This window comes from Rhopilema esculentum, chromosome 20 (assembly GCF_057945365.1).
Source record: "Rhopilema esculentum isolate cy_ngs chromosome 20, ASM5794536v1, whole genome shotgun sequence".
NCBI classification, from domain to species: Eukaryota; Metazoa; Cnidaria; class Scyphozoa; order Rhizostomeae; family Rhizostomatidae; genus Rhopilema; species Rhopilema esculentum.
Genome location: NC_142834.1, coordinates 15,619,173 through 15,646,642, shown reverse-complemented (window position 1 = coordinate 15,646,642; position 27,470 = coordinate 15,619,173). Strand labels below are relative to the sequence as shown.

At 35.8% G+C, this 27,470-nt stretch overlaps 3 protein-coding genes across 4 annotated transcripts; 2 read left to right on the top strand and 1 right to left on the bottom strand.

Annotated features, from left to right (window-relative positions):
- Positions 1-1,123: 1,123 nt before the first annotated feature.
- Positions 1,124-7,567, top strand: LOC135687667 (m7GpppN-mRNA hydrolase NUDT17). Of its 2 annotated transcripts, none has more exons than XM_089114575.1 (7): positions 1,124-1,249; positions 2,848-2,955; positions 3,792-3,975; positions 5,047-5,072; positions 5,832-5,927; positions 6,250-6,473; positions 7,014-7,567. In XM_089114575.1, the coding sequence occupies exons 2-7, from the start codon at positions 2,884-2,886 to the stop codon at positions 7,279-7,281; spliced, it is 870 nt and encodes a 289-aa protein (XP_088970701.1). In that variant the 5' UTR covers positions 1,124-1,249; positions 2,848-2,883; the 3' UTR covers positions 7,282-7,567. The 2 variants fall into 2 exon arrangements, with proteins under 2 accessions (XP_088970701.1, XP_065060347.2); XM_065204275.2 differs by having other exon boundaries at positions 1,153-1,473.
- Positions 7,568-10,006: 2,439 nt separating this feature from the next.
- On the bottom strand, positions 10,007-13,438 carry LOC135687670 (pituitary tumor-transforming gene 1 protein-interacting protein). Its single transcript, XM_065204278.2, has 2 exons — positions 12,992-13,438; positions 10,007-10,833 (listed from the first exon to the last, which is right to left on the bottom strand). The coding sequence occupies exons 1-2, from the start codon at positions 13,386-13,388 to the stop codon at positions 10,589-10,591; spliced, it is 642 nt and encodes a 213-aa protein (XP_065060350.2). The 5' UTR covers positions 13,389-13,438; the 3' UTR covers positions 10,007-10,588.
- A 16-nt stretch (positions 13,439-13,454) lies between these two features.
- On the top strand, positions 13,455-27,413 carry LOC135687665 (dynein intermediate chain 2, ciliary). The gene is made up of 25 exons (XM_065204271.2): positions 13,455-13,626; positions 13,859-13,945; positions 14,174-14,227; positions 14,752-14,880; positions 15,017-15,078; positions 15,518-15,585; positions 16,432-16,487; positions 16,642-16,749; positions 16,921-16,980; positions 17,278-17,319; positions 17,656-17,748; positions 19,304-19,388; positions 19,973-20,090; positions 20,681-20,724; positions 21,260-21,326; positions 21,721-21,806; positions 22,456-22,640; positions 22,961-23,048; positions 23,362-23,483; positions 24,137-24,243; positions 24,559-24,658; positions 25,941-25,995; positions 26,217-26,295; positions 26,818-26,875; positions 27,156-27,413. Exons 1-25 carry the CDS (start codon positions 13,600-13,602, stop codon positions 27,243-27,245), a joined length of 2,070 nt encoding a protein of 689 aa, XP_065060343.1. The 5' UTR covers positions 13,455-13,599; the 3' UTR covers positions 27,246-27,413.
- The last annotated feature ends 57 nt before the right edge of the window (positions 27,414-27,470 follow it).

Genomic DNA, 27,470 nt, shown 5'->3' with positions numbered 1-27,470 from the left:
TTATTAGCCATAAACGACAAACTGACCGTATCCTTGGTCCACTAGAAGTAAATTAAAATGGAGAGCCAATCAAACGAGCTCTAAAGGTGAAATACCTTGGAATTACGGTCGACGAAAACCTGACATGAAATGAGCAATATAAAAACCTTGAAGGTAAAATATAAAATGCTCTCTCTTTCCTGTGGGAGCTAAAGAACATACTCCCGCAATCGAAACTGGCTCAGGTCTATAAGGCACTGCTTGAGAGTCATTTGTAGTTGCCATGATTTGCGCATTTCTTTCATCGAAGATGGCATCTCTGAAAATTGTAGTCCCTTTCCGCAGCTATGTACCGCACTAACATCAACACTATTAAGATAACAGTGTAAAGAAAACACAACTTGTATCCGAACATAACATGAAGAAGCAATCAATAACGATACAAATTCTAGAGGTAGATAAATCGTACAGCAAGCGTGAGAGTCATAAGACCGGAACTACGCAGTAGGAATATAACAAAACAATAGTGAACCGCGTGATTAGCGATAAGTATATAGCGGTGATCATAATAGAAACTAATGAGTTCTTAACAAACACTGTCTTTCAGATTTTTCAGAATAACTTCTACAATCCCTAAATCGTATCTTCATTAAAATAATTGTATGTTACTTAGCATATTGGAAAGTTTATTGCCTCCAGAATACTTACCATTGTCAACAGTTCATCATTATAGAGGAACCTAGCACAAGTCTTTAAAATATTTAACAAATTTCATCGATATAGCTTTTCCAGATTAGTAGATTTCTTGTATTTGTTAATTTCGACCCATAATTAAATCAGGGGAAGGTTTGGGTAAACTGCCGTTGTTGTGCGTAAAATATGCGTGCACAGAGACCGCTTGTTTAGGGACAGAAAGAGCAAAGGGGAATTTTTTCCAGGATTTATTGTTAATTAAAATATTGTAATTTCATTTACAGGACGAGGACATGGAAGCCAAAATTTAGAGGAAGAGCATAGAAGCCAAAGAGTGGATGTGAAAGAAGAATTTATTCTATTATTTTTGATAAAACATTTAATTGAAATATAAAAACGCGATTCTGGTCTACCAGTGTTTCGTAGGGAAGGTCAATTATTTGAATTCTTCGATTTGGGACAGGTTACGAGAGGTTACGAGAGGTTACGAACGTTTCCCACTGTTTACCAATGGATAGGTTGAAGTGACTGAAGGCCTAAGTGGAGGAATGGAGACAATTCGCACGGATCGTTACTTGTAAGTATATATTCTACTTTATGAAACGTTGGCATATTGGAACCATCTTTGGCAACACGTACTTTTGTAAAGGAAAAAACTTCCAGCTATTTCACGTCGCCAATGCCACTTCAGTGATCTTAGGCCACTTCTTCAGCGCAAATATGGCATCTTCGTTCAGAAGCAAAGTGTTTTTAAAAGAAACTGCCACCGATTGCCAGGAAAGATCTGCAGTCTTTGAAAAGGTAAAGAAAAGTTCTTTTGTTTCAGAAAAACTTTAGATTGTTTATCCGGATGTTTTTTTCGGAACTTCGCTACGAGTGTGGTTGTGCAAAGTTCAGCCCTTTTTCATTTTCTTAATTCAAAAGTTTTGGTAACTAGCAAAAAGATACATGTAATGCTGAAATAGGTGATATAAATGGGGAAATACTACATCGATTTATTGATTTTAACATAATAATGCTAATTTGCAGAAACAAACCGAGGAGCTCTAGTACTATCCATCCCTATTTACCGCAAACGACTGAAGTATCAAAGCTTGTTTAAACACTAAGTTAGTATTATAATCCTTTTCCATATCAACAGAAAAGCTGCTATGTTTACGACACACTGTAGAAAAACAAGCAAGTTAACAGTGACAGATTTTCTGGCCTATGTACATCTGTTTGTTTTATTTCATTTCAGGGGCTTTTATTTTATAATACATAATATAACAGATTATACAAAATCAAAAGATAGCTAATATATGTATCATCTATAAATCAAACAAAGATTTTTTATCAATAATATTGATCAAACTCATAGGCACACACTTAGGGGGCTCCGTGGCTTGAGCCTGTGCGGAAAAAATTGGGGGGGGGGGGAAGGGGGGAGCTTAGCATGAAATAGGGAAGTTTTTTTATTAATTTGTTAGACTAATTTTCTATATCCTTGGTTTTACGATGCAAAACATCTCAAGAGATTTGAAAAAGAGCAGATAGTAGCAATGATGAAAAATAATCACAATTAGAACCCTCAGCTAGGCCTCTTTCTACCCTCTGCCCTCTGCAGCCTCCATTAGCAATTTCACTTAATTTTTGAGCCCCCCCTCCCCCTTCCTGGAAAAGTCTGTGTCAATGATCAAGAAGAGACAAGGTTTAGCTCATTTCTAGTTTTGTACATTGTACTTTGAATGAAAAGTAGTAGTAACATTGAATGTAACATTCCTTGTTACTTTCAAAAGGTTCAATTTGTAACTATTGTACAGGGATGTACTCTCACCAGTCAGTATTCTTCAAAATTGTGGTTCTTTTATTTAAGAGACCAGACCAGAGTCCTGGTATTAATAAAAAAGTTGATTACCATTTATAAGACACCCTCAAATGCATCTTATACATGGCAAAATATATTATGCATCAGTTTTTTCTACAAAATTCATGCTGTGCAACAATTAGCATAGAACTTATTATGAAAGTATACAACAACAAAATATCCCTTTAATTATTTCCTGTGCTATATGGTGCATGGAACAATTAATTTCAAATCAAATGCATGTAAATTGATATTGTTTCAATAATTGATTTGTGCTATCTCAATCTTTGATTTTTTTGTTTGTTTCAGTGTCCCTCTTTTTGTTTCAGTGCATTCTAAGGAGATTTGGATGCAAGGAACTCAAAATGACAGTTGGTTTTCAGTACAACCATGGGAGATTAACAATTTTCCCAGCAGAAGAGGGTGTCAGATTTGAGGTAACAATTCTGTAGAAAAACGCACTTGTCCCAAGTGTTTTTTGGCAGAGCCAGGCTTTCATAGGGAGAAGCTCAAGTTTAAATAATTTCTTGGCTTTGTAGAAATGTGGTAGGATGCTCTTGCCTCATTTCTTAAAAAGTATCCCACTGCAGTTTATAATTTATTATGATCCCCGATTGAATTGCAACTGAATCACAACATATGGATAAGAATTTTTGGTATATGCCAGTACTGATGAAACCAAGCTAATTCATTTAAATTATTACCTATTTATTGGTTAGGTATAAAGAGAACACTTGAATGGGTTTTAAGCAAAAAGGGTAGTAAGAAAGGCTGTTGAAGGTTAATAAACAGCAAGGTTGAGTTATGAGGGAAAGTGCTAGGATGAAAGAATTGAAAAAATCAGTTAGTAGGTCTCTTGCATGAAAGAGAGACAGCTAAAGACATAAAAATTTAGTTTAGTGACAAGTGGCAAAGGTTTTATAGGAAGCTATTGAGCTACACAGGACAGGGTGTCAAAGAGATAAATTGCAACCCTTTTTATGCTTGACCTGGCTTTCTATTCTGATTAAGCTTGAGGTACCAGGGTTAAAGGGCAGGCCTGGCACCAGAAAGCACAGGGACCCAAGCCCATCTTAAACAAAGAAATCTTTAAACTATATGTTGTGCTTGGTTGAGGTTGGGGCAGCTCATAGAAGATGGTTTTGGAGTAGCTTCTGAGACGATAGTTGTTATAATGTCTTTTTAAACTTGGTATTTCACCTGAATTTATTATTCATACATAGCTTGGAACCTTATTCATTATTAGTTAAACAATTCTTCACTTTGTTCTCAGCACCCTCCTGGTTGTCCTTGTTGCTTTTTGACAGCAAACGATACTGAAAATATATCGCAAGCTCATAAAGATGGTGGAGTGAGGGTTGGTGTCTCCGTTTTAATCCAATCTTCAGACAAGAGAGTTCTAATCACAAGAAGATCAAAGCACCTGAGAACATTCCCTGGTGTATGGGTTCCTCCAGGTAACCTTGTATTCTATTCAAGTGCTTATTTTTTTCTTATAATTTTTGCATTTGTGTATACAATTAGGACTAAGCAAAATACATTATAGCAATAACAGTATCTGTTTGAGTAAGCACCTTATTTGTGATAATTGTTGGAAAAAGAATGCTCTATGCTGGCACACCTGCTTGTTACTCAGTTCCTTAATCCCAACTGGATAGCATTACCCTCCCTGAGAATGGTTCCATTAAAGTTCAAAAAGCTTTCCCAATCTTTTATATTTTATTTGTTTATTCTAAACTTGAGGTGTATCCAATGGAACATTTTTATTGATCTAACATGCAAGTTTTTCAGTGGAACTGCTGTCGAAAAATTTGGTAGAATTTGTAGCAAGCTTTCTGTGAACCAATCATTAAAACTTTTAAGTCTGTAGTAATGGGGACAAATTTGAAATACCAGCAAAGTGTATCTGAAATTTTACTTGTGCAAAGCTTTTTTGCCTTGAGACTTCTTTAGAGTTCATGACACCAACAGCAGTGTGTTAGCATATTATCATGTCCTGATATAATCTGTATTTCTACTACTCATATTTTTCATACATGTTGTTTTACCTTATTTTCTGTTGCGATTCCTTTTCGGATTTGAATGGTAAAGCTGTTGTTCTATCATCTAATTTGAGACCTATCATTAACAGTATCAGTGAATTGATACTATTTACCAAGTTACAGCTCCATAATAAAGCTACAGTAACAAAACAATGTTGGCAATCCTCTATCTTTCTAAAACAAACATGTATGGCCTACAACAGAAGTTAAAATGCGGAGTTTTTTGCTGCCAGGTTGTTATTGTCAGTGCCCAACTGCTGTTTTTTCAGCTCTGGATCGAACAATCAATGTTTTCAGTTGCATATGTCTCATTTCATATCACTGAAAAAAGTTATCGGTGACTGAAATTTAGCTTAATAAAAAGAGAACATTTTCTTTCTCTATAAGATATTCATCTCACTTCTGTTCTGTCTGAATGCTCAATGCCAACTATTTGTTTTGTATTGCATGATTATGATGATGCAAAACTTCGCTTTTTGTCGCTAGGTGGACACCTTGAAGAGGGGGAAACTGTGAGTTGCATTCTCTGAGATTTTTTCAATTATGTTGACGGCTGGTTATAATCAAACAAATGTGGTATTTGCATTTTTGAAAGCATCTCATGGTCATGAGAGAATATCCATTACCAGTTGTTGATGTAGATTGCATTGTATTTTAAATATTTACCATTCGAAATCATCTCAATTAAGAAAACGATTTCTCCACTTCCTCCGATATATTCTCCTGTCGAATAACTAATTTTTCATAATTTCATCTATCAGTTTATGTCTCATTGAAATTGACATTAAGGATTTATCTTGGGACTAAGTGGTAAACCTTTTTGTACTGTCACGCCTACTTCCTCCCTTTTGGGTTAGGGTTGTTGAAGTGCATCTGCTGCCTTCCGCAACACCGCCGAAACCATACCCAGGGCCACAACCTATGCCTGCCCATGAAAGTTATATTTTATGTTGGCATCTGATTATTTTATATATTTTGTATGAAACGCCATCCCTATTTAGTAAACGCATTTTTATTGTCACTTATTCTGAAGAGCATTTTATGTTATCTTCACTAATGCTCGTATTTTTAGCTTTGTTTTTGAAAGACCTAGTGAAAATGAAAAGACCTAGTTAAAAACCTAGAAATCTTTTGTTATTTATTTTTGCCGTCTAGGCGAAACTTGTAACTTTATCTCGATCACAGCAGCACTTACTATTATATTATCATTTTTCATTCAGGCTTTTATCCTTTTAAAAATTAGTCCAACCCGAATTACTGTTCATTCATAGTTGGAAGAAGCTGCTTTGCGTGAGCTAGAAGAAGAAACTGGGTTAACCGTAGAAAAGGCTCAATACGGAGAAGGGCTTGTGCTAGGGCTGTGGGAGGTATGTTACCTTTCAAGAGAAAACCTGAAACACGCTTTCTCTATTTATCACGCGAAACTGAAGAAACGATATTTGCTTGATTTAATTATCTATCTATTTAACTATCTGATGCATGGCTCGTGTTTTGACCGCCTAGCCATATCCCCAGATGGACAATCTCATTAGTTTTAAAAGAGCTACTGATATCACGTTTTGTAGAGTAGGTTGTAATTTAAGTTGCTAATATTCTTCTGCTTCTTTCCTTCAGCCTTTTGTTCCCCCCCCCCCCCCCCCTAGTGTAATGTGCATGTTATGTTAGTAGTAACTCTTCATTTTATTGTAGTCCGTCTACCCGCCGCTTTTCTCCATGGGTCTACCCAAAAGACATCATGTTGTTGTTTATCTGCTGGCGAAATCAAAGAAATCATCTTCGCAACTTGACAGTGATTTAAAGCTAGATGAAAATGAGGTTGATGCAGCGGCTTGGCTTGATGAAGGGCTTGTGCGTCAAATAAGCCAGAGTGATGCCCACGGGCAGGCCATCAAAACGCCGCGGCAGTATTTCAAGTATGTTTGCTTTACAGTTGCTGTGCAGTCTGCATATGATGATGATGATGTCTGTCTGTTCAGTTTTTTAAAATCCTCCGGTTCGATTCGATAATTTCTTTAGCAACTTGTCATCTCCTGATGCTAACGTCTCAATGTTTGTCAGCTAATGCGCGTTTGTCAGAAACTTTTGCCATATGCCCTAATCGGAACGGACTGTTACCGCTTTCTTTGAGATAAGAGGTTTCCTTTCGGTAATTCTTCGAAGATTTCAAAACAATGCCAACAAATTTTAGCTTTTTTTCCCTGATATATTTAGTGAGATCACTGGATTTACATACTTTCATTTAGAATTCAGTTCCCTTTCTAAATTACGCCCTTTTCGCTATTTCCTGCTTCCAGTCGTATTTTTTAACTCTAATTTCCAAGCGACTTCCCTCGTTTTTGTTTGAGTTCCATAGCCTGATGACCTGAAATCCGAAATATTCAATTCAAGGTGAATGACCTGAAATCCAAGATATTCAATTCAAGGTGATAATATTGATTCAATTCCCCTTTCAGCGCCACAGTTATTGTTGATGGCTTGCAGAAGCCCCAAGACTTATGTCAGTCAAAGCTCATGGCTTCGGCCCCTGTGGATGTTACCCACGGAGATCAGGACTTCGAAAGACTTTCATCTGGTACTAAATTTGCTCTAAGACAATGGATGAGAACGCTTTTCACTGAAGAGGGAATGCCAAAAATTACCAAGGCAGACTCGATTGGTTCCTTATTTCATGTTATCACACACGAGGGCCACAAGCCAGCAAAATTTCCTTTTCTTGGATAGAATATAGGTATTGTTTTCCAAAGTCTTTGGGGCGAGGGTCATTTGTTTTATGTGGCAGAGCCAAAGATGATCAACCCGATTGTTTGGGAAGGAGTGCATCTCAAAGTTTTTCCGAGTGAATCAGCAGGGCTGATAAGTGCTTTGGTTTTCTTGTATGGGAAGCATGCAGTAGCTCCACACATTATCATTGTAGTGGGGAATTTCCGTTCGAAATAAACATGAGAAATCTTACCAATATGTAATGTATTATTAAAAGGATTAAAATAAAAAAAATCGAACGGAGCAAGCAATCATTTTTATCTTTTATTACCTCACCTCCCACATGGGGCTCTAATGCACTTTAATTGTTTACGCAGTAAACCGACATAGATACTGTGTTTGGATCATTAATGCAGAGATTGAAATCATTGATCCAAGGATAGATCCGTGTGGAACACCAAATGCCGTAAATAAGATGTTTGATGATTTAATGTCAATTTCAACATGTTTACTACGAAATTCATGGAACAAACTGTTTAAAATACTTGTTGGTGCACTTTCACAGTAAGAGTGTTATGTGTGATGCATCCTTAACGAAAGCTGTTTTTGTAGATATGCACAGACTCAAAGAATAGTAGACAGATCTTGATTGGTTGTTAGCAAGGTTCCCTTCATAAGAATCCCCAGGAAATCAAGTAGTCACATTGTTCGGATTCCCATAAAGGGGATCTCGCTCACAACCAATAGATATTTGTCTACCCTTCTCAGACTACCAGAAATAAAACTGATTTTATAAGTACAGATATCTTTTACAGCATGAGTCGTATCTAGAAAGGATGCAAGCCGCTCTTTTCCAAAGGATTTGTGATCTCGTTAATGAATACGATACATGATTTCTTGCAAGATGTTTGGAATATCTTGTACTTTGTTACCTTAACGAGTCAATAGAGATCATTAGTGACCTTGATCTGTGCCTTGATGTGGCTGACAGGGGCATTGTTGGTGCTGATGACGTATCTCTACTTAGTTTGCTAAATGTTTTTATCCTTGTTGGTAATGCATAGAAAGGATTCAGCCTAGGAGTTCATGATGACCTTGCACAAGTGGGACAAATATAACAAGGACAACATGCCACAATGATATGTTTAAAGATTGCTTGATATTAACGGAGTTTAAAACCAAACCCAGATTTGCAAGCCCATATTATTTATGTGCTCATTTGACATCAGCAAAGAATCGTGGAACATTTGAGTAAATAAAAGAAAGGTCGCGATAACAAACTGCTCGACGGACTTCGATCGATGGAATTCTTGCGGCGAAAAGTCGATTAAAATGTAGCAAATAAGGAGCACCGCAACACGCCGAGAACAAACATCAATAAACAAACCTAAATTAAGTGTGGCTAAGATTTCACCCCAGCATACAGGGCTTCATCAGAGCAAAAGTAAACGGACTAAAAAGTACACAAGTTTAAAACAGGGGATGGTGGTGTCGGATTGGTTGATGTGAAATGATGTGAATGCAGTGCAGCGAAGAAGAACAGGTAATGAAAGTAGAAGCTGCAAGGGTGGCGAGTGATGTGAGGGAGTGTGGGTGTTGGTGATGGAATGAAAGTATTATGAGGGTGGGCAGTGGTGATAATAATAAAAAGTTCTTAGAATTTTGGATAATGATAATAATGGTGACAATGGTGGTAAAAAATACAAAATGAAAATAGAAAAATAAAAAAAGGACATTGATAAGGAAACATTGAGAGTAATGATAATAATTATAAATTTTTAGCTGACATTTTGAAAATTTTGAATCCGATTTAGTTTTGTTTTTGGACTGCTCTGATATTTTCTTTTTCTCTACAGTAAATTATAATGCGCGTCCCGTTGACCAGAAATTGGTCCGAAAGGGAGTAAAAAAATAGGAAATGCTATATTTAATTATTTAAACGTTTTATAGCAAAATATTTTACTGCTTTCATTGAATTCAATAGGTTGTTGATAAACTCACCATGACCTCACCCCTTCCTCCACTTTCTGAGATCCCAGGCCCAATGCCAAACTTAATCTTTAGTTCATGAAGTTCTTGATTATTATCGTATGTGTATGAGACAGCGTGTGTGGACTAGGGCAATGGCTGATGCTTTATTGCCAAACTGTCTTTTATTTATTTTTTCTCTCCATCTTATTTTGGTTTCATTCTTTTTCAAAAAAGTCGATTATTCGCTGTTATGCTATGCTGTTACGCTGTTACAATTTCAAAACTTTGGAAGACCCTTTTTTTCATGTCAACATTAAAATAGATAAAGCTATGGAACCGTTAGTTTTTCTCCCGTCAAATTTTATTTTAGATGCAGTTTCTGGCCCTCCTTGGCCTTGCGCGTGTAAATCCGTCGGGTATTGCACATTGAGCCAATCCCTCTAACATCAAGCCAGCATCATGTTCCTAAATGTTATCATCGCCCTCCCTTTTCTCTCCTCTCATCCACCATTCCTAAACTTATTTCATGAAAATAAGCGCCCTACATAGAAAATAAGCGCCCTACCTATATGAATTCACTACTGCAGCTAGGCCAACCAAAGCCAGTAATGGTATGAGTTTAGGTGGGAAACCAATTGTCCATATCATGTATTTAGTGTATTCAGTGACATGTAGTAAATCTAAACATGTCAAGAAATGCAAACTTGCAATTTTAGGTCATATTTTCTTCCTCTAAAAACTGTAACACCAAGTTTATTGGATAAAGCAATGTGACTTTGTGCAAAAAAAATTAATTAAATATTTTATAGTTTAATACACAAATTACGTTCTTTAAATGGAGCACAGAGCTTTTCAAATGGACATAAAAACTGATTGAAAAACGAAATGCCTCACTTGTAAAAATGTACTGCAACTGACACCTTTAGAAGCAACTGTAATTTGTCTTCATATAATCAAATAAGTTTCAGTGGATTTGATATTTCTTTCCTATTCTTTAGTCATTAGCTTTGATTAATGATAAATCTTTATTCTATTATATTATCACAGAAATTACCAACTATAATCAAAGCATTATGTGCTTGAACCATAACTCAGTGCATCTCTGTCTTCTAAATCTTTTAAAAATTAATATTTTCATAGTCATAAAACAATGTCACAAAGCGAACAACATAATTTACTGAGTGTTATTTCTTCACATGGCCAAAATTTCTTCTTTTGCTGCACTGGCTATCTTATTAGCCTTCTCCTATTGTAAGAATAGTCTTAAATGATCAAAAAGCTGATTAGAATCATAAAAAAGAACCAGCCACTGTACATTAACAATTATTTTGCAGAAGCTCCTGAAATCCATGGCCATTTACAGCAAAGGCTCCTCATCTTCTGTCTTCAATAATCCATATTTCTGCCTTATCAAATCTGTTCTGCTTTGTCTCTCTCTTTTTCTTTCTTCGTGTTTATCTTTCATATCCTCTCGTCGCCTTTCAATTCTCTCCCTCTCCTTGTTTTTGCTCTTAACCCTGCAACACTTGCAATATATGCAACAGCCACATGTCAGTAAAATCAATACCCCAAGAACAGGAACAACAATTACCAAAATGTAACCTGTGGAAAGAAGATTATTTTAACTTTTAAAATGCTAATAGATTTGAAAAGATAAAGATAAAGTAAGATTGCTCAATACATTTGCAGGTAAAGCGTGAGTGAGTTATTCAGGAAAAAGGCTCTTAAGGAGAGTGAGTTATTCACGAAACAGGCTTGTAGAGATAAAATATGTAGTTTTATTTTCTCCAACTCTATGCTATTTATATATAGATATATTATATATATTCATAACTTAGACAAAAAATCCATGGTCCTAGCAAATTTAGCATAAATGCTATAAATTTTCATGATCAAGTCAGATTCTGTTGTGGAAAATTTGCAAACTTAGAGTTTTAAGTCTGTTTTGAAACTATCATCACACAGTCAGTCTTTTGTAACAACATCGAAATACTGGTAAATTTTAATTTAAATGGCTCTCTTAATTTGCCAAGCAATTTGACCTCGAAAAACCTTTCTGTTGATATGTTCTCTTCAATTTTTATGATCAAGATTCTCAGATTGCTACCAATGTTTGTTTGCAAATGCTCAATATATCAGTCAAGGCAGTAATGATGTCTTAAATTCAAGCAAATATGTAGGGACCGGGGCGCAGTGAGTACATGTCCCCTTTTCAAAAATTCAGGTTACCTGCCCCTTTGCAGCTCACCTAGTTGCCATTTTTGCCAACTGCATAATCAACAAGTGACCTTGCATTGCTAAGGTGCCATATAAAATGAGCAAAAGGGTGACCTTTTAGAGCCAAGATCTAAAATGTTTCTATTCGATCTGCTTTTAGAAACAAGATCACAACCAGGGTTACCGAAAGGTGGTGGCAATGAACAATTGGCCTTGGGCATTGAGGTTTAGGGGGCCCTCTGGGTTTCCAGCTTGTGAAAGCAATTATTAAGACATTACAAAAGTGTACAGCTTTCTAAATGATTGCAAGAAAATGTTATTCTGAAATGGATTTTTAGTTAATCTAAAAGACATGGACATCAGAGAGTTTTTATTCAACGAAATGATAAAAAGAAAAATGAGATTTGCTGGCCACATTATGAGGGGGATCATCCAGGTTCTTGGCAAGGTTTGTTCAGGAAGGTATGCTTGACGGAAAAGAGACAGGGGAAGACAAAGAAGAACATGGGGAGACAATGTCAAGGAATGAGCAGGTGTAAGTGGGAGAGCTAAACGATATTCTGAGGATAGGGATAGTTGGAGGGTCATGGTAGCCAACCTTCCGATAGAAGATGGTACCTGATGATGATGAAAGGACATGGTGGCCAAAATCTTTCTGCTCGATTCACTTGCAAAGAGCTTCAATATAGCTACAGATTGTATCAACTTTAAATAAAGAAAGAAAAAACAGTATGTTTAGAGGAGTTATATCCAAAAGTTATATTATCCAAAACAAATTTTAATTCTTATGTAAGGTAGGATTGAGTCCAGCCTCCTTTGATGGTTGATGTTGGGGTGAAAGAAATTTTGAGATGAAGTTTGACTGTCCTGCTTTAAATGTATTCTTTGTGTGTATACCCCTATTTCTAAGAGTCTTGGGTGTAACAAGGAAAAATTTCCCTTAAGGCTATGCCTCCAGACCAACCCTGTCCCCCTATAACAGTGCCTTCACCTTTAACCAGGCTTTGTAATTGGCTAAACGATGGTTCTTGATCTATTTCATAGACAAACTTTGATACCCCCAAGGTGCCCTTTCTGCAATTCCTGCCCCTGTTGCATCAAGAAGCTACCAGCACCTCTGTATGTCTATCTTAAAATCTGATTTTGCGCAGCTAGAAGGCACAAGTGTGAGAATGGGAAATTATATTGCAGCAAAGCTTTTAGTCTTCAACACTTCAACAGTTAAAATTAATGTCAAGGTAAAAAATTAAAGAAAAAATGGCTGCCAGGCTTCGCTAAAAGTTGTGTTGAAACTATATTTTGACAAAATAGGGCAAAAAGGCATGGAATTTGCACTCCATGATCATATATGAAAGTATTAGCATGGCTTTTACAACCAAACGACCGAAATTGGTGGTCGTGTCACACCGCAGTAAATCTTCTTGGAAATGATTTTCAAATTCTTCAAAAACGTTGCATGTTTCTGTTATTCCTGTATTTGATGCTTGAATTTCAATAAAGCCAATCAAGCGGATACGTAGATTTTGTCATTTACACAACTTACCGGGGATGGTACATTGCTTCCAATACCATTTATTCCCAGAGCAGGACCCTGGCGTTATCTTATGTTCTGGCCATTTTTCGCAGCTTTTCGACGGTGCACACCAGTAGCACTTATAGCTATCAGCACAGCTATCGCACGACGTATGTTTGCTACAATCCTTCTTTGGTCCGGCGGTGCTAGTGGCGTTTTTCGAGGAAGTTGGTGTAACTCTGGTTGTTGTGCTGGGTAGTTTCGTAGTGGGTAGTTTCGTGGTTGCGTTTGTAGTAGTTGGGTGCTCGGTTGTCGATGTGTTTAATGTCCCATTGCCTCCCAAATCCTGCAGAAGATGACCTGAATAGGCCACCTCTAAGAAACCCAACGTAGAAAATATCAACATAAGCAAATAAACAGACGCCATCTTAAAAACCGTCTTTTTGCGTCACGAGTTATCAACTTCTCGGCAACAGCAACGACGACAGTTCAATGCAAAACAAACGTCGACGCTGCGGAGGCCAATCTAGTTGCCTAGACAACTAGACGTGATATACAGGACAGGCTTCCAAAACGTTTGCGAAGTTGGCCTAATTTCTAAAATCAAAAGCCAAGTGGCTAATTCACTTAACGTCAGCATGAGAAAATCAATCAAACAAGGAAAGGTAAATAATTTTGCTCTTGAACATTTTTTCTCTTGGTGGGAATGCAGAAAGACATTAAATGTTCTTGTTATCTTAAATAACGTATGATTTATTTTAGAGCATTTATTGCTTCTTCATTGTTTGTATTGATAATCAAAATGTATCAGTGAATTATTGCTTTGGTTTGTCCAATTTTATTTTGTAGCTTTTCCTGATTTTGCAGTTGATTTGGTTTTTCTCTCTTTCCTTTAAGGAACGTAAAACTGCTCCAGCTGGGGTTGCTGAGAATCAGAAAACTACTAATAAGCCAGAAATTGCAAAAAGCAAAGGGAAAAGATTGGTATTGGAAACAACACATTGTTCTTTTAGGATCCTTGCTAATTTGCTTTATGTTATGCTAAAGCTAATAAAGCTATATTAGATAGGTGCTATCAAAGTTGAAATTGTTTATTCACCGAAGCAACACAGTTATGCATTTAGTTATTTGGACACTAGAAATGGCATGATTGTCTTTATCATTTTGTTGTTTACTACTGGCGTTTAAGTTTCAATTTCATTTGTTATGCAGGATGATGAGAATGCACTGAACAGAGGATTTGATGATCCAGATGATTGGATGCAGGTAGGCTAACACATGCTGTTTTCTACCAATCAGCATTGATTTTCCAATCCATAAGTCATAACTTCTTACATATATAAGTGCAAACTGTGGTATTTATTGACAAAAGTGTTGTGTTGATTTCAATTTTTTGCACAATAAACCAGCAGCATAGCAAAAATAAGTTTATAAAAATTTAACAGAAGCAGCACAAAATGACAAAGAGCAATTAGATGAACAGAGAAGTATTGTCATTTAACATTGTGAGCTAAAATAGATATTAATTGAACTAATGTTTAATACAGGGCAAGATATTATGTTAACATTTTATGTTTATTTCATTCATGATTTTTTGCATTGGAAAATCAATTCTCTTTGTATTTGATTATTCAAAGTTTTTATACAGTCACATGGATTCATTACAAGAGTCTGTGTGTCTAAGAAGCAGCCTAATCAAAATATTATATTTTGTCAAATAAGATATAAATCAATGCAAAGTAAACTACTATTTATGATTTTTATACAACAATTTATGTTCCTTTTTACAGCCAAAACAACTTATAAAGCCAGATGATCAACTAGATTTAAGTGAGACAGAATTGAAAGAAGAATTCACAAGAATTTTGACTGCAAATAACCCACATGCCCCCAGTAATATTGTTAGATACAGCTTCAAGGTATGTATATTTTGACTATCACTTTAAGACTTTGTTGTGAAAGTGTATATTATAACTTTCTTTGACAGCTTTTTGATTTATTTGGAATTGTGAGCTATCAAAAATTTAATGTCTCATTTGAAAATTTTACAATTAGGAAAACAGCTACAGGCAGATACCCAATGTTGATCAGCTGGCAGTGCATTTTAGTCTTGATGGGTAAGTAAATCAATTTCAATGCATTCTTTTTAAACCAAAATTTCCAACTTTGCTTCAAAGGACATATTTATTTCTTTTATCCCTAAAGATTCATGTTTTTGCAATTAGCTGTTCTTTACATGGTTGAAACTAAATCTGTTCATGCCTTGAATCTTTTCCAAAAGCTTATCTTCTTAAAGGAGGCATTTTTACCAATTGTTTGAATTGAATGACTTTTAATCTTTTGGATATTTTTTTAACCTCTAAGAATAAGAAGGCACAAGATTTTATTTATTGGGCAGTTTTTTTATTAAAATTTAAGTTTTAATCATTCAAAATTCGAATCAAATTTAATGAAATTAATAAACTTCACTAAAATTTTGCTTTGTTAAAAAGACTTTGTCTTAAATATTCATATCATTAGTTACTTACGTCATTAATTAATTATATCTTAAATTAGAAATTTATTACACAAAGAATCCGATGAAGCAAGAAGACAGTTGGTAAAATATGATGGAATTGGTGATGGTAAGATGCATAACAAGTTCTACTTTATAAACATTCAGTTGAAGTTTATCAGAAAAATGGATAGATAGATACTTAGTTTTTGCATCAATATTAATCTTATGTGTTAGATGTCTTAAATTTTGTCTTATACACACTTTGTAGTCTTATAAATTTAGTCAGAAATTGTACTCTGCTATGAACATGACATGGCAGGGGAGACAGGATAGATTATATAAGAGGCCATTTTTATACTGCAGTTATTGTTTCTTAAATAAAAAATACATCCTGAGCTGAAGTACAAACAGATTATTAGTGTGGTCATTAAGTTTTTAAAATTTATATGCGAGTTGATACCACAAATAATTTATTGCGGGGACTCATAGCATCATTTCCGACGTCAGCACTTTTTAACAGCTAGATTGAAACGAAACAGAACCAGGTCCCACCTCCGACTCCATTTCTGCCGCCAGCCTTGCCTTCAGGTATTAAACGAATAGATATATTTCATAACATACGTAACACGGTGACTGTGAAGAAAATGATCATATTTTCATTAGAATAATCGTCATTTAGGATTGTGTTTCAAGTGTTCTTTTTTGAAATGATAGAAATTCCTGTACAAAAACACGATACATAAAAACAATAAACTGGCGTTAAAAAACTGCAGCTTTCGGGGTTTACCCCCTGGTCTCCCACAGGGACGTTACCTGTTGACCACGCCCATTGCCACATACCCACTTCAACAGCTCACAATACGCCATTGTCTTATACATTGATTTAGATATGCTTCCATCAAAATTTTTCATAGTATTCTTTGGAATAGAATCAATTTCTTTATTTTCTGAAACTTGTCTTTATCATTTAAAGATGAGTTTACAGAGCCTGGGGAAGATGAAACTGCAGAGGAGAAAGTTGAAGAAAAGGTGCATTGATTTTTCACCCACTATATTTGGCGTAACTTTATATCTTGCTTTGCTTTCCTTTTACCTTTTTATAAGCAGGCTGCATACTGTCTCTAACCTACTTAACTTGTTGTAAGTATTCCTCTTTTGACTGACCATTTGCTCTTGATTTCAGGGGGATAGGGAAGACATGACACCAACTCCTGCTGTCAAAGACCAGAAGCTCACAAACCAGTTTAACTTCTGCGAGAGAGCATCCCAAACTTATAATAATCCTTACAGAGTAAGAACAAATGTTTTCTGTTTTCTTTACTTTTCACTTCTTTCACTGCTAATACAGCAATAGAATACATTGTTACCTTGATGTTTTGTTAATGTGCAGAATTCAGGAAAGACCTACAACAAACTGGTATGAAATCAACTTTTAAACCCATTCTCTGTATTTCCTTTTTAGGAGCGAGGAACGATGACAGAGCCACCTCCTAGAGTAAATTTTTCCGCCACTGCGAATCAGGTTGGTGTTGCCTGCTCAAACAGTCTAACATAGAAACTACACTGTTGAACAATTGTGTAAATGTAAATCAAGATTTGGTTTTTAAGATACAGTTTGTTTTTAATCATAACGCAGACCTCCAGGGCCGATGTGATGAAGGTCAATATTCGGATGCACCAGTCAGCAATGAACAGGCATCGTAAGAAAATGAAATTCACTAAATTCACTAAAGTCAAGTTTGAGTTGACATTGTCACGATTGACCCCACACTAATCTTTCAAATACCAAATTTTTTAAGCAGCAATTTTTTCTCCGTAGTGGGAAATCTATGACGCATATGTCGAGGATCTAGAGAGACAGGTAATGGACTTGCAATCCGCCTTACTCGATTCATTTTTATCTCTATTCAATCTTTTAAGGCAATATCAAAAACTTTTTGTTTTGTTAGTTGTTTGAGTTTTAAGTTGTTTATAAGTTTACGATGTAGTTTACTTATAATTTAATTTTAACATTTTGTCGTTTTACGGTGGTCCTACCTATCATTTCAAAGCATTGATTTTGAAGATAGTTTTAATACAATAACACTCAAAATGCTGTTCGTTTATGCAATACATTGCAGCTGCAACTCTTTATATTTCTCAACTTTGCTGGGCTTTACATTCACAGCTTAATTTTTTTATCAAAATCTTGAAATAGGAAAAGAATAAAGAGAAAGAATCGAAAAAGCAAGGTACAGGGGGCAAAAGAGATGACGACAAGAAAAAGAAATCCAACCACTCTGAAATTCAGGTAAGCCGAGTTTTCGAATACGCGTTTTTGCTATCTTTTCACTTAGGGAAATTAAATATGCTATGAGGCAGATACATACATGTTTGCTCATAGTAGAAGCCTGTTGTTTTGTATATTTGAGGAAATTGGCAAACTGGTCTTACTGGAGTACATTAGGTCTTACTTTAGACCAAGGGTGTGCAATCTCTTTGAGGACTGAGCCGGATCCTTCAAGCCTTTTTTAAGCGGGCCAAAGGTAATAAGAAAAACGAAATCGATAGTTGTAATAAAACGATAATAATAATAATAATGTAAAACTTTCATTTGAACTCAGCTTCACTATAAGTACAAACCTCTCTTTTACATAGATAGTTTTCAACGATAGATAAGACTCTTACAGTCGTAAGTTCAATAGGGAAAACTGAAAGAACCAACCAAAATAAAAAAAGGATGTGATTCAGATTGAAGAATCATGCTAGGAAGGAAATACTGAATCATCCTCCAATCAACGTTTAGCATCGACCTTTTAGCTCAGACCATTAACTTTTTATACACGTAAAAACCAAATTATCTAATATATAAAGTATGCATGAGTTTTAGAAACTCGACAGTCTCTTTGACAAAATCACCGATCACCCAACCTTTTTAGTGGAAAGAAAAGAAATACGCATTAGGACTTCAGCACTGCTTTACGGTGTGGTTCTTGGTGATTAGAGACAGTCGACTCTCAAAAACTAATGCGTACCTTCTTTATTGGATAATTTGCTGTTTACGTATGTTTAAGTGAATGGTCTGAGCTAAACGGCATATCCGTTGACACTACATCCCACGGACAGCCTATTATAGGCCCACGGTGCAACTGAGAAATGTCAAATAGGGACAACCGTGATCCCTGCTCAATTGCCACGAGTGCGCCCAGTGCGATTCGTTCTTGCTGCATTTGTTAACTTTCCCCCAGTCCCTCAAAGATTCTGCCGTTCTGTCTTTAAGCAGGATGAATTCTTGATAACGGATAGTAAACTAATCTTTCCATTATTCCCAAGTTTTATGAAAACATTAGATAATCTAATTTTTAATCGAAATGTTTAATTCAATATTTGCGGCCCCTTGGAAAATCATCCTTGTCAACTAAAAAAATTATGATATGATATATTTGATCTCGCGGGGCCACAAAAACTCTCTTCCCGGGCCGGATTCTGACCCGCGGGCCGTAGGTTGCCTACCCCTGCTTTAGACTATCGTTTCATCTATTATTTACATAATACACAAAAGGTTTTTAAATAGCAAGTGTGTGTGTGTGGAATTCCACGTTGAGGTGTCTGATGATCGTCGCATTGTTGTTCTGATAAGGACTGATTCCTGAAACACGATGAAACACACTAGCGAGGTTTTCCCTTGTGTTGGGAATAACACCCTGTCGCAGCTTACACAAAGATATATCTCTGTCTTTCAATGCCATTTTGTTCTATATATTATTATACTTACTATTATACTATTTATATTATACTTTGATACAATTTTGCCCCTAAAGCAAGTTGGACTAGGAGATCTAAACTCATTGAAAATCTGTTTGCAGAGCGATGACATTAGCAGAGTAGGAAGAGCTGCGAAGATCGTTGAAAGAATGGTGAACCAGAATACTTTTGATGAAATTGCACATGGTACGTAACCTAGAATTGAAAAATTAATATATTTACATGCTAGGACAAGTATATTAAGCAATAAACCCTAATGTCAGGCGACGTGTTCCTTTAACAAGGGTGGTCGTTTTGCATTGTGGTCGTTTCGGATAGGTGGTCGTTTTGGAAAGGTGGATGATTTGCATGACATCATTTTAAAATGACCAGCAACCAGAGTAGTCGTTCACATTTTTTCTCTGCCTGCATTATAGCAAAAAGAGTTGACAAAAGGGTTTTACACTACTTGTTTTAGAGAAATAGGCATTACTGACCCAAAACTAGTAAACGTTTTTCCTTTGGGCTTGGAAAAATTATCTAAACTTCGGAATGTATTCGAAAACTGTAAAAATAAGTTATTTTTCCATATCCTGCCTGCTCAAAATCGTGTCTAGTTTCGGAGTCATCCGCTTTTTTATCTACATTTCGTTGTTACTACCTTTCCCATTCACCCTTTTTACAGGAGGGTTTCCAGCGCTCACCAATCAAATTTCACCGCAGTTTAACCTCACTCTTTGCTATCCAATTTACATCATATCTGCTTACGTCACTTCGAATTGTTTTTATAGACTTCAAATATTGGGAAGATGAGTCAGATGAATTCAGAGATCTGGAAGGCACCCTTTTGCCCTTGTGGAAATTTTCATACGAGAAAGCAAAGCGCATGACCGTAACTTCATTGTGCTGGTGAGCACGCGTGCTTTCTTGTCTTTGCTTTACATGTTTTTATTCTTTTTCATTTGCGAGTGATGTCTAGAGAAAGAACTGAGTTTATATCATTTGCATCGTAAAATAACTTACTAATCGAGCGTTTGTATGTTATATAATGATATCTTTAATCATGAAAGGACAAGTTATCTTTATTAGAAAAAATTCTTCATTTTCCAGAAATGTTTTCAAAAATACTTTCAGGCAACCTTTTTAGATGATTTCAAATGCAACTGAGATAAAAAAACAGAATAAGAGAAAGAATAATGCAAAGAATCTTTTGGTGGTTCAAAACTTAAAAATGGCTTTGAAAAGTTCTGACGTTTGATACTCTGAAGAGCGTCAGACGAAAAAGCTTTAGTATACTGCAGTTACTGAAATGTTTGCTTTTTTCAAAGCCATTTTGAAATGAATAACATCTCTAATTATTTGCCTGAATTTATGTTGATCCATGCATATCCTTTTTCTATATATATTATTATTTTAATCAAGTTCACTTTTACTCTAGATTACTTGTTTAATACAAATTTACTGCATGACTACTGCAAATTTTATTTTGATTTTTTCAGGAGCCCGAAGTACCAAGATTTGCTGGCGGTTGGGCACGGCTCTTGTGAGATTTTTTCCACTTTTTAATTTTTTTACACTTTGGAATTATTTGTACATTTAAGATCATTTTGATTGTTTTTGGCCCCATGAAACTTTTGATAGCAGTCACGTTTGTAAGGTTGACAGACAACGTGTATCTTATACCTTTAGACTTAATCTCGGAAAATTGTACGGAATATTTTTTTAGAAACTTACGAGAAATAACTTCAGAGTGAGCTTGACTGGAAATAATTTTCGATAAACCATTAATTTAATGATAATTTTATATTCATCAATGCAGAATTCACAGTGAAAGTCTTCATGGCATCTTCGTCAATTACCTTCCAAATTTTCACAGTGATTGATTCTACTTGCTCTAGTTATTCTTACGTCCTTTAAAGCTGTGTAAATGATATTGCTAACATAGAAATAGATAGACATAAATGAAAACCCTGGATAATGTTCTTTACGCCGCCATAGGTTTGTTTTCCCGTGTTGACTGCTTTGTAGTTTCTTTCCTCCATATTGATTGCATAGAACCAATGCGAATTCACTTTCAGATGATTTTCTGAAGCAAGGTGCAGGAATGGTTTGCTTGTATTCCTTGAAGAACCCAACCTATCCCGAGTAAGATATCGACTCACTTGTTGATCTCGTCTTTCTTTACACGTTTCATAGCTTGTTTAACTGACAAATTCAGCATTCAAATTTGAGATTCATTCACTGCGATAGCATTCAAATTTTCCATACTGCAATAGCTGCTTCATCTCTGCCGTGAATATCTCAACGCATTTTGTATTAGAAATGCTATAGCCTTTTCTGTGTATTTAGATACATAGGCAAAAGAGATTAGGGTTGCACATGGGGGAACAGCGCCCTCAATGAATTTGGAATGTAACCTTTTACATCATTTGACTGCCTTTTTCAAGCTTTTTCTGCTGTCACTCATAGTTGCCTGAATGTGCCTATCTGAGAGCTGTGATCCTTAAGTTGAGAGATCGTTTTTGCTTTTCCGCTTTAGATACATATACCCAACAGAAAGTGGCGTGATGTCATTGGATGTTCATGCGGAACACGGGAATCTCTTTTGTGTTGGCTTTTATGATGGTAAGCCTTTCTCACTTGAAGATTTATATGCTGGTTCTTCTTAATCCTAAATTTCTTTTACTTATTGTAACAAATTTAATATTTGTTAACTTATTACTTTTCATAAATGATATTGTTTGGTGTATGGTGAAAGGATAGCTATTTCAATAATTAAAAATTGGAAGCAAAAGGAGGGAATTTACTGATAAAACGCTTTTTCATTCAAGAACAAAGCTTTTTGAGAATATTGAGGCTCGATTTGCCAAAAAAATAAGTAGTAAATCGTAAAGCAGCAATGTTTGTAAAAATGTTTTCTCGTGTGAAAAACGGACAAGCTTTTAACAGCTAATCAACGATGTGCTTAAAATTCCATACAAACTTTAGTTTAGTTTTCTTACTTCTGACCAATCCATGACAATTAGTTGTTGAAGTATCAATTTTGAAATAAAACAATATTAAGAAAACCCAAGCCTCAAGATGTCCAATGAGCAAGTACACAGAAACTTGGCAAAAAGTATCTGGTTCTTATACAAAATGAGTGTATCCAGTGACATGAAATATACTTTGTACTGTACATTCGATTTCTTAAATTACACAAGGAAAGTGCCACGTGACGTGCACATGCACCAAACGATTTTTTTCATCGTGCCTTCAATTTTTCATCCAACAGGCAGCGTAGGTGTGTACAATGTAGCTGAGAAGAAAGCACGACCATTGTATTTGTCGACTGCAAAAAGCGGAAAGCATACTGATCCTGTTTGGCAAGTGAAATGGCAAAAAGACGATCTCGATGGCAACTTGAACTTTTTCTCTGTTTCTGCTGATGGCAGAGTTGTTCAGTGGATCATTGTCAAGGTTTGGAAAGACTTCCATTTGATTCTACAAATGAAGATAATTGCACTTTAGTAATACTAGGTTATGAATGTCACCGTGCAGTCATATAGGCCCTAGTCTTCCCTTTTTCGCAACAAAATCCTTAATGTATTAAAGATTTAGCATTATTGCTGAGGATAAGAGAAATGGAAACTCGATACAGAATGAATGTCATCTATACACTGGAAAGAAACAGTTGAAAAATCTTCATGCAATAACGCATCCCAAATGTTTCGAATTCTCATTCCCCTGCTCCTCATTTTATTTAATCTCGCTATACTAAATCTTTGCCTCTTTTACAGAGCGAGCTGCATTTTACTGACGTCATTCGACTGAAAATGGATGACGTAACATCAGATGGTCCAGAAGGAACTCAACTGACAACACTTGGTTCGTTTTTAATGTTCATGCTTTCAATGAAAACTTAAAGGGCTTTCTAGGTCTTTCAAGATGCTTGCTTCTGGTATTTTTGTATGTCATATTTCTTACGGAACTACTTTTTATAGTTGGTAATGTTAGGAAAAGGCCTGGGAGCCTTTAGCACTTATTACTATGTTGTGTTACTTGCAGTTACTTGTGTTACTATCAGTGTCAACTAGGCGATTTTGCTCAATGCATGATATTCGTAAAATGTAAGTCTCGCATAGAAAAATTGTCAAAAATGGCGTTTTTACTTAACTAGTGATTAAAATTTTCGTTCAAGGCTGCGGAACTGCATTTGATTTTCACGAGTCAATTGATTACCTCTTCCTTGTTGGAACTGAAGAGGGCAAAATTCACAAATGCTCTAAAGCATATTCGACCCAGTATCTTACGACTTATAATGTAAGTATTCATTGCTACTTATAATGTAAGTATTATTTCTGCATCAAATTATTGTCTTGATTTAGCAACTTTTTTCCCTCTCCTATGTTTGAATATTTTTTTACCATCAATTGTATCTATTTCGTGTTAATTGAGGCATGATATGTTTTTACTGGTGAATTTTCTGTATTAAGTTATATCCTTTCTTAATATAACCATTTGGTAGCAGACCAAATGCTATTAATATGATAACATATTTAATATGTTGTGTAATATAATAACTCAATAATTCAATCACATTTTCTGCGTTTAAATACAATAAAAGTAATGCTGAATACTAAAATATCTTAATGTCGCGATTATTATCAGGAATAGGAATTTCAGGCTCAGACAATTCCATCCTGACGAAAACGTATTCTGAATTTCATTCAAAGCGTATTTAAAGACTCATTGCTAACAATGAGCCATTGCGCTACGCAAGCATCCCATAATGCATTTTTAGACAGTCTGAAATAAATTTTGGTTAATCTGCAGAAGTTTACTGCCATTGTTTGGATCGTCGCCATGATCGCAAAGGCCCATTGTAATGCATGTATGTTTTCTTATCGTCAGGTTAAATTCAGTAATAGATAGCGAGTAATAAAAAAATTATACAAATCTTCTTGACTCCACAGGCTCATCATATGGCAGTTTATTCTGTCAAGTGGAATCCTTTCCACTCAAAGATTTTTATCTCATGCAGTGCCGATTGGACAGTCAAAATCTGGGATCACACATTGCAGTAAGTTTCTATATATGAGGCTTTCTACCATCTGCTCTTTATTTTTACGTCAATATTTGCGCTGATTGCAAAAGAATCGTCTGGTAAAACCCTGAATTTATCTTTTATATTATACCACTCAGTTTCTTTTTGTATCTTTTGTATCTTAACTGTTCTTGTATTTTTTGTTTTCATAAAACTTTTTGGTAATATCAAATTCTTTTCTATATGACATCGTATGGTGTTTATTTGCTTTTTTGTTTATATTACTTTCATAAATAAAGCCTGTACTTTTTTATTGCCACTAATTATTTTCATCGGTGACGTCTTTCCCAGGGAGCCAATTTTCACCTTCGATTTGAATAGTGCAGTTGGAGATGTTGCCTGGGCGCCATATTCATCCACTGTATTTGCTGCTGTGACGTCATCTGGCACGGTAGGTATCCGCTTCCTATCCAAAGTTGATTAAAGTTCTGTTCATGTGAGACGCGTTTAATGGGAAAATAAGATGGCTCGGCAAACGGTCTTGTCCGGAAAATGTGTTGGGTCGGTAAATGTTGTTGTAAAGTCTAGGTCGGAGCATAGAGAAAATCCATTTGTGAGATTATGTACGTGATTTTCGTAACAAAATTGTGCTTACTACACACTCAGCCACAATAGCCAATAACTAACCCTTGAGGTCATGTGCCGAAGCGATTTATCACGAAAGACATGTCAACGCAGTGGTCGACGGGAGAAAAACTGGGCACCACCCTATTCCCAGGACTCGATCGCTCCAACAAATGTGTTGGGTCGGCAAATGTGTTGGGTCGGCAAATGGGTTGGGTCGGCAAATGTGTTGGGTCGGCAAATGGGTTGTGTCGGCAAATGGGTTAGGTCGGCAAATGGGTTAGGTCGGCAAATGGGTTGTGTCGGCAACTGTGTTGAGTCGGCAAATGGGTTAGGTCGGCAAATGGGTTAGGTCGGCAAATGGGTTGGGTCGGCAAATGGGTTGTGTCGGCAAATGGGTTAGGTCGGCAAATGGGTTAGGTCGGCAAATGGGTTGTGTCGGCAACTGTGTTGAGTCGGCAAATGGGTTGGGTCGGCAAATGTGTTGGGTCGGCAAATGGGTTGTGTCGGCAAATGGGTTAGGTCGGCAAATGGGTTGTGTCGGCAACTGTGTTGAGTCGGCAAATGGGTTAGGTCGGCAAATGGGTTAGGTCGGCAAATGGGTTGGGTTGGCAAATGGGGTTGCAGCTGTGTTGATCCGCTTGTCGAGACAGCTCTTTTCAAGTATAATGGCAACCTGAATTCTATCTCAGCAGATGAGCCAGGCCGTCTTCTTGGCTAGCCTGCTGCAATGTAATTAGGTCTTAAGATCCAGTGTAATAGATGGTATATGCATTTTAAATTAACCAAGATTGACATATTTACTCTTTTTAATTTAAAGAAACTCAAATAAATTACAAGTAAAAGTAACAACTCAAATAAAAGTAACAAAGATCTGCAATATCTTAAAACATTACTTCATAAGCTGTTTTGCGGGCGATGCTGATTACTGAAAGTTATATTGTTCTTAAAAGAGAATCCTTAAGTGTGTCGGAACTGTGCTTAAAAAGGAAGGGCAAACTCGTGCGTTACTCCAGGGTTCTGCAGTTGAGAAACTATTTTTGATTTATTAATAGCTTCTCATCATATCATTATTAACAGATTGAAAAAACCTAAAGTTTGGTTTTTAGGTTGTGGTCTATGATTTGAGTCTTAACAAGTATGAGCCTGTATGTGAGCAATTTGGTAAGTAAATAATTTCCAATTGAATTAATTCTTTCCATAGTAAAAGATATATTTTATACGTTAGTGTTTCATGCAATCAAATTTAAGTTTACACCAAATCGTAAATCTGTTTTTGAAATTGTTCGATGGTTCTTCTCTTTTAAATAAGTCATTTGCTTTTTCGTCTACTTTTAATTTATCCGAAAATGTTTCTTGCTAATTGTTGATTTTTCTTTTTGAAGTTGTACACAAGAAGAAGACAAAATTGACACACATTGAATTCAACCCTGTTCACCCAATGATCATAATTGGAGATGACAGGTACGGAAATTATTTATATCTTCCTTCAGAATCCGTGATTAATTTTTCAATTGGTTCCTTAAGACTGTCTATTTGCATTTCTTTAATCATTTGACTGACCTAATCTTTGGCCATATTGCAAAAACCTTCTATCTCAAATTTCAACTGTTTAGCTTTCTGTTACCCTTCAAAATCTGTTTTTAACCTTTTAACTAGTTCTTTTACATCGACTGACATAATCTTTGACCATATTGCAAAAGCCTGCCATCTCAAATTTCAACTGTTTAGCTTTCTGTTACCCTTCAAAATCTGTTTTTAACCTTTTAACTAGTTCTTTTACATCGACTGACATAATCTTTGACCATATTGCAAAAGCCTGCCATCTCAAATTTCAACTGTTTAGCTTTCTGTTACCCTTCAAAATCTGTTTTTAACCTTTTAACTAGTTCTTTTACATCGACTGACATAATCTTTGACCATATTGCCAAAACCTGTTTTCAATTTTTTTGCCAACACAGCTTAATGCAGCGTCATTCTTTATAGGGGCTACGTCACATCTCTGAAGTTGTCGCCAAATTTGAGAAAAGCCACACACCCCAAGGTAAAAATATATTTTGCTTTTAAACAATCAAATCTTCAGTATTTGTTATTGCTGTGTTGAAATCTGTTATCGGCACTTTTTCATAGTGGTAACAAAGGCAACTCTACACACTCACCACTTGATTTTTTTGTCAGCATTAAAGAATCATTTTTCATCATTATTTACCATTTAGTTTGACATTTTGCAGTTTTGTTTGAAGGGCGTTATTCTGTCAATTTTCCAAGTAATATCTGTTTTTCATACGAGGCCTTTAATTCATTTTTTGGTATTAATTAATCAGGAAAAAGCAAAAGGGCCGGAAAACGAGGTTGCTAAGATGGAAAAGCTGCTGAGTTTGGTGAGAGAGCCTGCAGAAAAAGCAAACAGTTAAGAGAAACTCGAAGAATTTCTTTGTAGATACTAAGCTGTGTAAATATTTTTCTTTATTCGCGCTCGATGTGACGTATTGTATCATGTTATCGTATTCTTAGTGTGTCTCCCATTAATTGTTTTGTACTAAGAGAGGAGATATCAAAATTGATGGGTTCAGTATGGTTGATCTAGTTTGAATTTTTGAGGATTTTTTACTCTGTGTGAAAAATTCTGGTTTGAGGTA

What these genes read in the sequence shown, in the direction of transcription:
- LOC135687667 (XM_065204275.2), top strand. Translation starts at nt 1,270, where the DNA reads ATGAAACGTTGGCATATTGGAACCATCTTTGGCAACACGTACTTTTGT. An exon ending in GATCTGCAGTCTTTGAAAAG is followed by an intron (nt 1,474 to 2,847) that starts GTAAAGAAAAGT and finishes TTTTTGTTTCAG; the next exon opens with TGCATTCTAAGGAGATTTGG. An exon ending in TTGTGCTAGGGCTGTGGGAG is followed by an intron (nt 5,928 to 6,249) that starts GTATGTTACCTT and finishes ATTTTATTGTAG; the next exon opens with TCCGTCTACCCGCCGCTTTT.
- LOC135687670 (XM_065204278.2), bottom strand. Translation starts at nt 13,388, where the DNA reads ATGGCGTCTGTTTATTTGCTTATGTTGATATTTTCTACGTTGGGTTTC. An exon ending in GAAGCAATGTACCATCCCCG is followed by an intron (nt 10,834 to 12,991) that starts GTAAGTTGTGTA and finishes TTCTTTCCACAG; the next exon opens with GTTACATTTTGGTAATTGTT.
- LOC135687665 (XM_065204271.2), top strand. Translation starts at nt 13,600, where the DNA reads ATGAGAAAATCAATCAAACAAGGAAAG. An exon ending in AAAGCAAAGGGAAAAGATTG is followed by an intron (nt 13,946 to 14,173) that starts GTATTGGAAACA and finishes TTTGTTATGCAG; the next exon opens with GATGATGAGAATGCACTGAA. An exon ending in ATCCAGATGATTGGATGCAG is followed by an intron (nt 14,228 to 14,751) that starts GTAGGCTAACAC and finishes TCCTTTTTACAG; the next exon opens with CCAAAACAACTTATAAAGCC.